General features: G+C 38.6%; 1 protein-coding gene across 1 annotated transcript; it reads left to right on the plus strand.

Moving 5' to 3' along the window:
- The first annotated feature begins 833 nt into the window (after positions 1-833).
- LOC136747874 (C-signal) lies at positions 834-7,421 on the plus strand. The gene is made up of 6 exons (XM_066701153.1): positions 834-1,058; positions 1,429-1,480; positions 2,191-2,378; positions 2,890-3,048; positions 4,464-4,574; positions 7,133-7,421. Exons 1-6 carry the CDS (start codon positions 915-917, stop codon positions 7,244-7,246), a joined length of 768 nt encoding a protein of 255 aa, XP_066557250.1. The 5' UTR covers positions 834-914; the 3' UTR covers positions 7,247-7,421.
- The last annotated feature ends 4,846 nt before the right edge of the window (positions 7,422-12,267 follow it).

Raw genomic sequence — 12,267 nt, forward strand, 5'->3', positions numbered from 1 at the left:
GTTATGAAACTTCACACGCATATATCAAAGCCAAGAATAACAAAGCACAGCAAAATAAATAGATAGTAAAAATAGAACAGTTATGACAGTGCCAAAACATTTAAAAATAAACTACACCCCAAATGTAAGAGCAACTTTAACAGCACCACAAAACAAGAGGATAATCGCATCCTCCACAACAATGGCTTCTTCCATTGATTAATTTAAAACCTCTGCTAACAAAAAGCCCAGGCATGAAATTAGACAAATTAGAGAAACAAATGCAATTAAAACGCTCTCAAAGAGTGATGGCAATAGGGTGATTTAATTAATTTTACGCACAGGCCTGCTTTCACTTTACACCCTAATAATGATCAATGTAATTTGACTCAGGATGAGGCCAGGATGCACACAAGTGTGTGTCTATCCCATGACCATGTTACAGAGATTTGTGCCACATGTGAACATGTTAACCGGGTCTTTTCAAACTCTTCCAGTGACTTTTCCCATTTATTTATTTCCCCCCTTACCTCCTCTGCTCACATTTGGACCAAGGTCTGTGTCTTCAGAGAGGGAGGAGAGAAATCTAGTCATCAACTAACAGGCTCCCTCGTCTCAGGGATTTTTTTTTTAATAAGCTGTGATTTGATATACCTGCAAGCCACAAATAATGATGTTGCACGTTTACATAACTAAGTCCTCACAATTAGTTGCATACTGTATATTATTGTATATACTGTATATGTATCATATTCAGTAGAAAAGCCACACTGTTAGCATGTTAAAGCCGACTACCTTGTGAGCAGCTTATCTGGCAGCACATCAGTGCGTCACGCTGCTCCAGGGCCGGGTAACGCTGCGTCAAAGCGCCCAGCACAGCGCGCAGCCAGGACCAGCGTTTCATTGCAAACACATAGGTCCACTTCACTATAGTTATGAGTGCTTTCGGGAACTGCCATACGATCCTGATATCCGGTGCCAGCCGTGGCCTGGGGCTGCAGATCGTGGAGAGCCTGGTGGATGGGAACCAATATGCGGGCAAAGTGATCGCGACTGCCAGAGATCCAAGCAGATCCAAGGTAAAGCTGCAGCCTGAGAGACAGCAAGTCTCCCTGGCATCCCGGAGCCAAGTGCACCCGCCCGGGTGGGTTGGCGCTGCGCTGTAGCCTGTTGCTCTTATGTCACTCAAATCGGTTACTGTATTGGAAATGATTCATGTTTGATCGATTAAAGGACACCGGAATGGCTTAGTCCCTTATGTAACCGTTTAGACTTATCTGTTATCGGTGGGTCTGTGTACCATATGGACAGTTCTTGCCAAGCATATTCAATTTAATCCTCCTACACTGGTTAAGCATATACAAATCTACAATGTGTCTCTGGAGATAGATTAAAAACGTCCCCACTATTTGAAATTCCCTACTTCATTTTGTATATTCACTTCTCTAGGATCTACAGGACTTGGCAGCAAAATACTCAAATGTCTATATTGTGGCACTTGGTAAGTCAATTGCAATGTTTAGATTCAACTCAGTTAATAATAATAATAATAATAATAATAATAATAATAATAATAATAATAATAATAATAACAGTAATAATATAAATATCAGTAGTAGTTGGTTTGTAATTGATAAAGAATAACAACATATTCTGCAGCACAAATATTAAAGCCGAACCTGAAAGCTGTTTTCTGTCTTGGAAATTATTAAGATTGTTCTCAATAAGGTTACATTTGTTAACAGATCAAACTAAAAATGCAAGCAGTTGTGTGACGATTTTGTTTTATTTTTGATGTTTAAAGTAAGCCTTGTAAATAGGTTTAAGTGTAACTGATATAAGAGCTGAATATATAAAGCCATCATGCAGTGAGATTAACAGAGAGGGCTATTTTGTTAATTGAACGTGCACTTTTGTCTATACTTGACATTTAAATAAAATTGAATATTTCTTGAATACCTTCTTTTATACTATCAACGTCACATGTATCATAATCAAGCTCATAATTTTTAGGGTGGACGTTTAAAGCAAGTTAATAGTCATCTTGAACTGTGGGATATTAATTATATGTAATCTTCATAGTCAAATCACAAGCATTTCCATACATGCAAAAACTTTTTTAAGCAGACAGTGCACTGGCAGCATTATATGTATTGCATGTTGTCTGGTATTAATACTGTGGGTTTTTAAAGAGCTGTTTCTTCTGTTTAGATGTTGTCAATCAAGATAGCATAGAAAATGCTTCCAAAAAGGTGGAGTCTCTGGTGGGTGAAGAAGGATTAAATTGTTTGATTAACAACGCTGGAATTAATGTAACTGCTAATTTGGAAACAGTGACCACAGAGCAGATGATGAAGAATTTTGAAACCAACTCCGTGTCTCCCCTGATGATCACCAAGGTAGCATACATCCATTTCTAAATGGCTGATTCAAAGACTGAGAGGTGTAATCCAATGTAAACAATGATTGTGCCACAGGATTTATTTACCCACAACATGTTTGTGTGTTTAACTTATCTACATTCTGCAGTGTACACTACTGCATGTAAAATGCCTTGTTCTTATTAATGTATACATATCTACATAAATATTGCTGTTTTTAAATCTTTCTAATTCAAAGACAATAAAAATTGAGGTTGAAGTATTAACTATAAATAATCCACTTAGGTGGAGCATAACTTCAGTATAATATCAAATAAAATAGCCAATGAGGAAATATGCATTCATTTTCAGATCGCATTATAATTTGGAAGTCATTTGAGCTGCTGGCATAGAAAATCGAACTGTAAAAAAAGAAAAACCCCACTCACTCCAATAAAACTGTATAAAGTCATCTAGCTGTACAGTTAAGCTTTTGGCAACAATCTGATCCAAAACGAGTCTGATGTAGACATTTGTTTTTTGTGAACAGGCATTTCTGCCCCTGCTGAAGAAGGCAGCTGCACGGGCAACGGGAATGGGAATCCACAGAGCTGCTGTTATCAACATGTCCTCCCTCCTGGGGTCCACTGAACTCAACTGGGGGGACGGTGCAGGTATCTTTAAATGGTACCCTTACCGAACATCAAAAGTACGTACGTGTTGTCAAGAGCACCTCAATGTATGCTGGCGAATGTGGTACATAAGAGCAAGCAAACAAAATAGGCTAATATGAAGCTATTCAGTCTGTTTGAGTATGGCACAGAAACCAAGCCTTTGCCCAAAACATGAAAGCATGACTTGCAGTTTCCACTATTCCACTTTCCACAGTGAAATACGGGCCTGTCAGTCTCAGTATGTTGCCCAGAGGTCCATATCAGTCACCCAGCTGATTACTGTCTGCAGGTAATATGTGGCACACTCACCTCACCCCAGCTGGTGAAGTGTGCAATGTGTTGCTAGACCTGTTTATTTTACTATTCCACAGAGGAGTGAGTTTTGAAAGTTATAGATGGACTACAGAGGGGTTGCTATGACAACTTGGGAGAACATGATAGAGCAATACAGAAGTGCTTTGCGTGGTGTTTAAGTTTTCAGAGTAAGGGTTGTTGTTTTATTATGTGTTGTAGTGACGCAGACAGAATTCAGGATAGCCTCGGATAGCCTCAGAATCAGGATTGTTTTCCAAAAAGGCTTCGAGCTCGCTTTTACAAGATGAAAAATTGTAGAAAACTAAACTGACTAGTATTGCATGCATCGTATTCTAACATTGGCTGCTAAATACTTGTGAAACCTAAAATACCTAAATTATAATCCCATTGTCCTGCTCCTGGGACAGCAGTGATGGTGTTCAGTGTCCATGATGTTAGGCTGACTGAACACTTGTGGGATCAATAGCTATGTTGCCCCTATTCACTGTGAACTTGCCTTCCCAATATTATTATTATTATTATTATTATTATTATTATTATTATTATTATTATTTATTTCTTAGCAGGCACCCTTATCCAGGGCGAATTACAAAACATAAGAGCATTTTAAAAGTGCAATACAGTCTAAAATTATAGATCAAAGCATAGTACAAATTTACATAAGTGCATACGAGAAATATACAGTTAATACAAGTCCTATATCCTAGATTTGTGAGCTAATAATTGCAGAAAATATGTGAAGTCATAGTTAATAGCTCAGGGGAAAGAGACCTAGGGGTAAACAATATACAATGAAAACTAGATAAAGTGCAATTTAACAGGAGAGCTGAGCCCCACAGGGGAATAACAGTTAAGTTATTACATAAGTTTTCATGAGCTGGGAGGTTACGCTGAGTCATTTTCTCTTTGCAATATGTAGAAGAATGTGATGATTGAAATACACTGCCCTGGGTCGTTCAATGTCTTACTTATATTTACCACCATCTGCACATCTACAGTCTGGACTCAAAGATCCCATTCAAAAGCATACCAAAACTTTCCATAAAACTTGCAAAAAAGCAGTGCGACATTGGAAATTCTCTAATGACGTAAGCTTGTCTCATCAGCAGCACCGTGTTTGGTCTGTTCCCTGCAGGCAGCCTTGAACATGGTGACTAGATGTCTGGCGACTGATTTGGGGTCTGAGGGGATCCTGTGCACGGCTCTGCACCCGGGCTGGGTGCGCACCGACATGGGGGGTGCACAGGTGAGTGGCGCAGTGATCAGATCCTGAATCAGATTTAGATTTAACCTGCAGGAACTCCATGTGCTGTATATGTCAGAAACATTTAACAGGCTTGACCACAAGCCATCATCCGCATTTACCAGGCCTCTGTATGTGACATATACACTCACCTAAAGGATTATTAGGAACACCATACTAATACTGTGTTTGACCCCCTTTCGCCTTCAGAACTGCCTTAATTCTACGTGGCATTGATTCAACAAGGTGCTGAAAGCATTCTTTAGAAATGTTGGGCCATATTGATAGGATAGCATCTTGCAGTTGATGGAGATTTGTGGGATGCACATCCAGGGCACGAAGCTCCCGTTCCACCACATCCCAAAGATGCTCTATTGGGTTGAGATCTGGTGACTGTGGAGGCCAGTTTAGTACAGTGAACTCATTGTCATGTTCAAGAAACCAATTTGAAATGATTCGACCTTTGTGACATGGTGCATTACCCTACTGGAAGTAGCCATCAGAGGATGGGTACATGGTGGTCATAAAGGGATGGACATGGTCAGAAACAATGCTCAGGTAGGCCGTGGCATTTAAACAATGCCCAATTGGCACTATGGGGCCTAAAGTGTGCCAAGAAAACATCCCCCACACCATTACACCACCACCACCAGCCTGCACAGTGGTAACAAGGCATGATGGATCCATGTTCTCATTCTGTTTACGCCAAATTCTGACTCTACCATCTGAATGTCTCAACAGAAATCAAGACTCATCAGACCAGGCAACATTTTTCCAGTCTTCAACTGTCCAATTTTGGTGAGCTTGTGCAAATTGTAGCCTCTTTTTCCTATTTGTAGTGGAGATGAGTGGTACCCGGTGGGGTCTTCTGCTGTTGTAGCCCATCCGCCTCAAGGTTGTACGTGTTGTGGCTTCACAAATGCTTTGCTGCATACCTCGGTTGTAACGAGTGGTTATTTCAGTCAAAGTTGCTCTTCTATCAGCTTGAATCAGTCGGCCCATTCTCCTCTGACCTCTAGCATCAACAAGGCATTTTCGCCCACAGGACTGCCGCATACTGGATGTTTTTCCCTTTTCACACCATTCTTTGTAAACCCTAGAATTGGTTGTGCGTGAAAATCCCAGTAACTGAGCAGATTGTGAAATACTCAGACCGGCCCATCTGGCACCAACAACCATGCCACGCTCAAAATTGCTTAAATCACCTTTCTTTCCCATTCAGACATTCAGTTTGGAGTTCAGGAGATTGTCTTGACCAGGACCACACCCCTAAATGCATTGAAGCAACTGCCATGTGATTGGTTGGTTAGATAATTGCATTAATGAGAAATTGAACAGGTGTTCCTAATAATCCTTTAGGTGAGTGTATACTCCAGTGGGGTTCCTAAGGGTTAAAATGGTTCGGTTTTGTTTTTGTGTGCGTTTTCATGTTCTGAAGGATGGAGCTTCATATCAGAACTACCAATAGCCTGTGGGAGTGCTGGGGGTGAGTGTTAGGGATGTAATTAAGCTTTTGTACTCTGTTTGGAAGGTGTACATGGAATCCTACATCTTCTGAGACAGTAAATGCATTAGTGATCTTGTGTAAAAGCTTACTGGAAAAGTAGACATATGGACTCTAATGCATGATATACAATTCTTAAGTGTCCTACTAGCCAGTTTAGTTGCATGTACACTGGTCATTTCAGATCATGTGCTTCTGCTAATGTATGCCAATGTAAAACTATTTTCTCAGGTTGAGTGTAACAGGCTTTATGTTCTTTATTTTATTTTCTCCTATAGTGTCTTGTATCCTTTTCTTAGGAAAGCACCTAATTGATTATTCCCTTCTCTGCATGCAATCACTGAGCACCAGAGATGAATTATTTACACTCTTATGTAAGAACTCTTCATTGAAATCCCAAAAAGATGCCTCCCTTAAATACATAGGTTTAAAACAGTCCTTTGAATTATGAAACGTGCACTTAATAGGAAAGAAAGTTTACAAACGAGAGGCCATTCGACCCATCTTGCTCTGAAAGAGACAAATAATCCAACGATGATAGAATTCAAACCCACATGTCCAGCACCTTAACCACTCGGCCAGCTCATCATAATATTTTGAGTATATGCTATTAAAAAGCCTTTTTAACCTCAGACACTTTGAGTAGTTTTCTTTTATTAGTTTAATGTATTTTTTTCTGGTATATAAATGTTTTGAATTCCCATAGTCGATGGCTGTTACTACTGGCAAGCAATGCAGTTCAAGATCAAAAGCTGCCTTCTTATTTGGAAATAGCCGGTTCACAGTTTTATTTAGAGATATCTTCAATTGCATTTCAAGATATCTTTAAATATTTAAAGATGTCTATAAATAATTTACAGATACCTCTAAATTAATTTGAGATCCCATTTGCCTCCATTTACAGGTATCTAAAATTAATGTTAAATTAATTTAAATTATTTGAAGATATCTCTAAATATTTAAAGATATCTTGAAATGCAGTTGAAGATATCTCTAAATGATAACTTGGCTTGCCAAATAGTTTTTTTTTTATCATCTGTGTCTCTTACTTTTTCAGGCTCCTCTGAGTAAAGAAGAGAGCATTTCTTCACTTCTCACAGTGATTGGCAGCCTGTCGGATAACAGCCATGGGGGCTTCTTTGACTACACTGGGGAGGCTCTGCCTTGGTGATCCAGTACATGGACTCCTATGACAGCAGTGTGGAGGAGCGGTTAGGGTGCTGGACTCTAGGGTTCAGTACCAGGTGGGGGACACTGTTGTTTTACTTTTGAGCAAGTTTCTATGAGAATTTCTAGTATTATTCAGCAACAACTTATCCAAGTTAACTTGTCTTATTATAAACTTAATTAAAATTAAATTATTTGGGTTTATACAGGGCATGTGTCTGTCTACCTTTCTTTCTGTGTCTTGAGAAGTCTGCAGCAGGCAGAGACACTTAGTTCTCAAAACATTTGATTTTGCTTGCCTTGACGATTTCAGGGGGTGACGTAAACTTGGATACACTGATAACAATGCTTACTGTTCTTTCTGAGAGTCGTCCATAAGGTCACAGAAGTGATGAGGTGAAATGGTACCAAAGGGTATAGCACAGGGATGGCGAACCTTTTTTGGCTGGAGTGCCCAAAATCTGGTTTGTATAAGTGCCAAAGGGTGTCAATGATAAATTAGGGATATAAAAGGTATATACAGTGGCTAAACAGCATTTTTTAAACAATATATATATATATATATATATATATATATATATATATATATATATATATATATATTGGTTTTAATTAAGTTATTAAGCAAACATGCTAACAAAACAAACCACAATACAGAAAAATCTAAAAACCATAGACAGATAGAACAACCCCCACCACCACCACCTTGAACCTCCCCCTTATCCCTCTGTAGTCTGGAGAGCAAGTGCAGCTCCAGTCTGCTAATGGGAGTCTGCTGCAGAGTATGAAGCTGAATGAAGCAAGCCACATATTCTTCCAAAAAAAGATTATACATATGCAGGTTCCGTTTTTGCTCACAGGTTATTGTGAATTTACAAATATAGAAAAGCAATAGTAATAGCACTTCACTAGCTCATTTTTATTTTGGACAATGAGAATCTTTAATCCTCATTCAAATGAAATCAATCAATCTTATTTTTATATAGTGGAACACCGTGCTAAAGCATGTCACAACATTGAAGAATAAAGAATAAGTGCATCATACAGTGAATACATCATTTAAATGTTGCAGTATTGCTACAATGCAGTAAAATGCATGAAGCACATTTCATCACGCTTTAAATTTGAGGATTATAATGCTAAAGTACATTTAAAACCCCATTAAAATTACAATCTACCCCCAAAACAAAGTCCCTCAGATTCCAACATTGCCCTGCCATTACATTCAAGAAGTAGAAGTGTGTTCATTTGGCTGCAGTAGTAACCCTTCATATTGTTCTGTTTTGTTTGCACTGGCACTGAATTGTTATCAATGTGCATTCGTTTTTTTCAACGTATATTTACTTAATATCTATTGCTTTTACATTTAACTGGTAGATTAATATACATTGTGTGGCACTTATGTTTTAAGAAAAAAATAATGCAGTAGTATCAATCTACTGTGTTTATCATTGTGCACAAATGTACACAAATCAAATACATAATTTATTTATTTATGAAAATGTACAGCTTTCTTTAGACAACTTTATGAAGTTTTTCAATTGTCGGAGTGTTACATTTGAATGATTGTGTCCATTTCTCCATTCGATACTGGAGATAACGGTTAACAAAATATTTCTATTGCTGACGCACTGAATCTCAACAGCACAGACTGACGTACAGTCTTCGTCCTCTTCCTCCTGCTGCCGCAGCGCCGCACAGCCGCTTAAACACTCGTCATAACACTAACATCTCGTCTGTGAAGTGCAGATGTTCGCAGTTCTGCGCGGATCTGCGCAGCTCCGCCAATGGAAGAGGAGGATTCTGCCGGTTCTGCGCATAACAGCGAAAATCTGCGCAGAAGAACCCGACCTGAAACATGAATATTCAGACAATAACGTGAGCGCTGCTCAATTACGGCGGCGGCGCCGTCACTATAATACACTGACTGCTTTTCTAAAGCGCCAATCACTTTAGACAGTTGAGGGGCGGGTTGGCAATAAACTAAAAAAAAGAAACAAAACAACGCAGATAGTCGCTCACTTGGCGTGCCACAGGTTCGCCATCCCTGGTATAACATATGTACTCCTTTGCTTTATTGTTGATTATTCAATAGCCAATATAACCTGTTAGACTTGCATATTATTCAACATTTAATTAAGTACTGGTACTGACCAATGCAGACCGGGAACACCCCACAAGAGCTGCAGTTTTGGAGATGCTCTGACCCAGTTGTCTACCCATCACAATTTGGCCCTTGTCAAAGTCGCTCAGATCCTTACGCTGCCCATTTTTCCTGCTTCTAACACATCAACTTTGAGGACAAAATGTTCACTTGCAGCCTAATATATCCCACCCACTGACAGGTGCCATGATAACCAGATTATCAGTGTTATTCACTTCACCTGTCAGTGGTCATAATGTTATGGCTGATCGGTGTACATTGTAACAATTGTAAGTCATCCTGGAGAAGCTCTGGGCTGCCTGTGTTTTAGGCACGTCTTGCAGGTTGGTCATACCTTTGTATGAAAAGTTCCCACATTTATAAATGTAATAATGTTTTGAGCCCCAGAAGTGGAACTGGCAGGTAATTTATCTGCTGTACTACTTCTCACTCAATAATCACATTTCTAAAAGTGTTTTTTCAAAAGTATTTTGAAAAAACTGTTTTCCCTTTGCTGCAGCATGGTCCCTAATGAATAAGCTTGTCACACACAACAAGTTCAAGATCTATACATCTCTAAATTTAGATAATACTCATGAATCTTAGCTGCCCAAGACAGCATGTGAATTATGTAAATTTGTTTTCAGTATGTCATCATTAAAGCATTCAAAGACATAGCACAAACCTGAAAAAAGTTTCAAAATAAAAATCTCATTATACAGTTAGGTCCATAAATATTTGGATTTAATTTTAATAAGTGTAGACTTCATCTTTAATTTGAGGGTAGTTACATCCAAATTGGGTGAATGGTGTAGGAATTACACCCATTTTTATATGTGGCCCCCCCACTTTTAGGGGCTCTAGAGTATGTGGACAAACTAACATAATCATTAATTAAATTGTGAGTTTCAATACTTGGTTGCAAATCCTTGGCAGACAATGACTGCCTGAAGTCTGGAACCCACCCTGTTTTGCAGAACAACGCCCCAAGAACAAGCAGGAACTAAAGACAGCTCAGTGAGTCAGTGATTGCCAAGTCTAAGTCAAGTCCAGGTCATTTCAGCTTTTTTCAAGTCAAGTCTCAAATCTCATAAATTCTGACTCGAGTCCCAAGTCACTTGACTCAAGTCTACACCTACACTATACAAATGACCGTGTTCAGGATTTTGGTGTTAATACACAAACACATTATAATTCCTGTTACAAAAAATAGGCCCGTTGAAGTATATGAAAATAATAAGGATCATCTAGCATATATTAAAAATATTTATTTGTACCATATACTGTAGATAGATGGTTTGGCTGGCTTGACATTTTGCTTTACAGTAACCTTATAACAGACTGACCTGTGTACAATACATACTCCATGTCAGGCATGTTACTGTAAAGTGAGGCTGCAAGTATTTCAATGTCTGTTTAGGAAAACGCCTTTCTGTTGACAGTTCTCCGAGGGCTGAGTAAACTGGTCAAAGGGTCATGATGATTTCACATGCTAAGTCAAACCCTCGTACAAATAGAATATTTCACGATTTTAGCCAAACGGTATAAAAAATCCTCCTTATGTCTCCCATTTCTATATATACAAATCAGTCTGATGTGTGGATCGCCTTGCGTGCGTGATCTTTCGTAGTACAGCATCTGTGGTATTAAACTAAATACCCACACTGTTTATTAAAAGAGGGCACTGTGTTGCATTCCACACAACTGTTTCGCATTGCTGGGAGCTGACGTGTTCATGGCTTATTCACTTCCTTCATAATTATACTCTTTGGATGAAATTCCTGTTTATTAGTGACAGATTGAGGAGTGGCTACATATTATACAGCTCAGCCTTAGACAGGGTCAAAATCTTAATTTGTCCATCAGCAATGCAATGTATTCTAATTAAAGGCTACACAAAGACAGACAGTTTGGACGCATGAGTAAAGAATCCAGGCAATGTTGCAGATACTATGTAAGCTTGTTGGTTAGGATCCATACACTATTGTATCCAGACCTAACCTATTATGTCAAGAATTCTATTTTTAGTTTGGGAATGGCATACATTTTTTTATTCCCCCCCCCCCCCCCATTTACTGTAATATACAGCAGCTCAATAGAAAAAAAAACTTATTGAGTATCTATTTTTAAACCACGTCCATTTTGTTTTAGAAAAGTGGACAAAAACATGTTAGAAAAAAAAAACACTTAAGATCCAAAACTGTGTGTCCTTTGTGATTCAGAACATTTAATTGATAATTGATGTTTGTTTTAAAATAATTATTCCTTAAATAAAATCGTTGTCACAAGGGGGGAAAACAGTCCAGAGTATTTATGACTTGAAGGAATAAATTCAATTAATCATATGAACAACAATGAAGAAGATTAGACACAGAAAACAGTTTAGCTACGTACACCAGCTAAAATCTGAAGCTCCCTCAGCGCGAATCTCACCCACCCTGTAATTACCCTGCAGCTCACTGTAAGCTGGAACCCCACGTGTAAATCTTCAAAGCCTGAAATGAAGCAGAGGCTTACCTTCTGATATAGTAAACCAAAAATATTTTCTGTGACCCTGATAATTAGGATTTATGCATAAAAATAATTATTTTGAAATGTAATAAAAGCCAACAGATTTCAAAGAGGTGTTAATGTGAGCTAAAGTCTCAGGGAAGAGTTCACCTTCTGCTGGAAAGTGGGCCTTCTGCAAAATGTTGGGCTGGAGCATATTACTGTAAATGTGCAATTTGTGACCAAAGTAATAATAAGTAGTGAAAATTAAGTACATTTTTGGCATTCTTTAACAGGAGAGGATGCAATATGTGCAGTGCAGGACAAATAGTGTCTGAGTGTGGAAGCTTAAATTAGTTTTCTGGAGGCCTTCCCATGGGTGTGTGTCCCAG

The sequence above is a fragment of the Amia ocellicauda genome, chromosome 4 (assembly GCF_036373705.1).
Source record: "Amia ocellicauda isolate fAmiCal2 chromosome 4, fAmiCal2.hap1, whole genome shotgun sequence".
Classification (NCBI taxonomy): domain Eukaryota; kingdom Metazoa; phylum Chordata; class Actinopteri; order Amiiformes; family Amiidae; genus Amia; species Amia ocellicauda.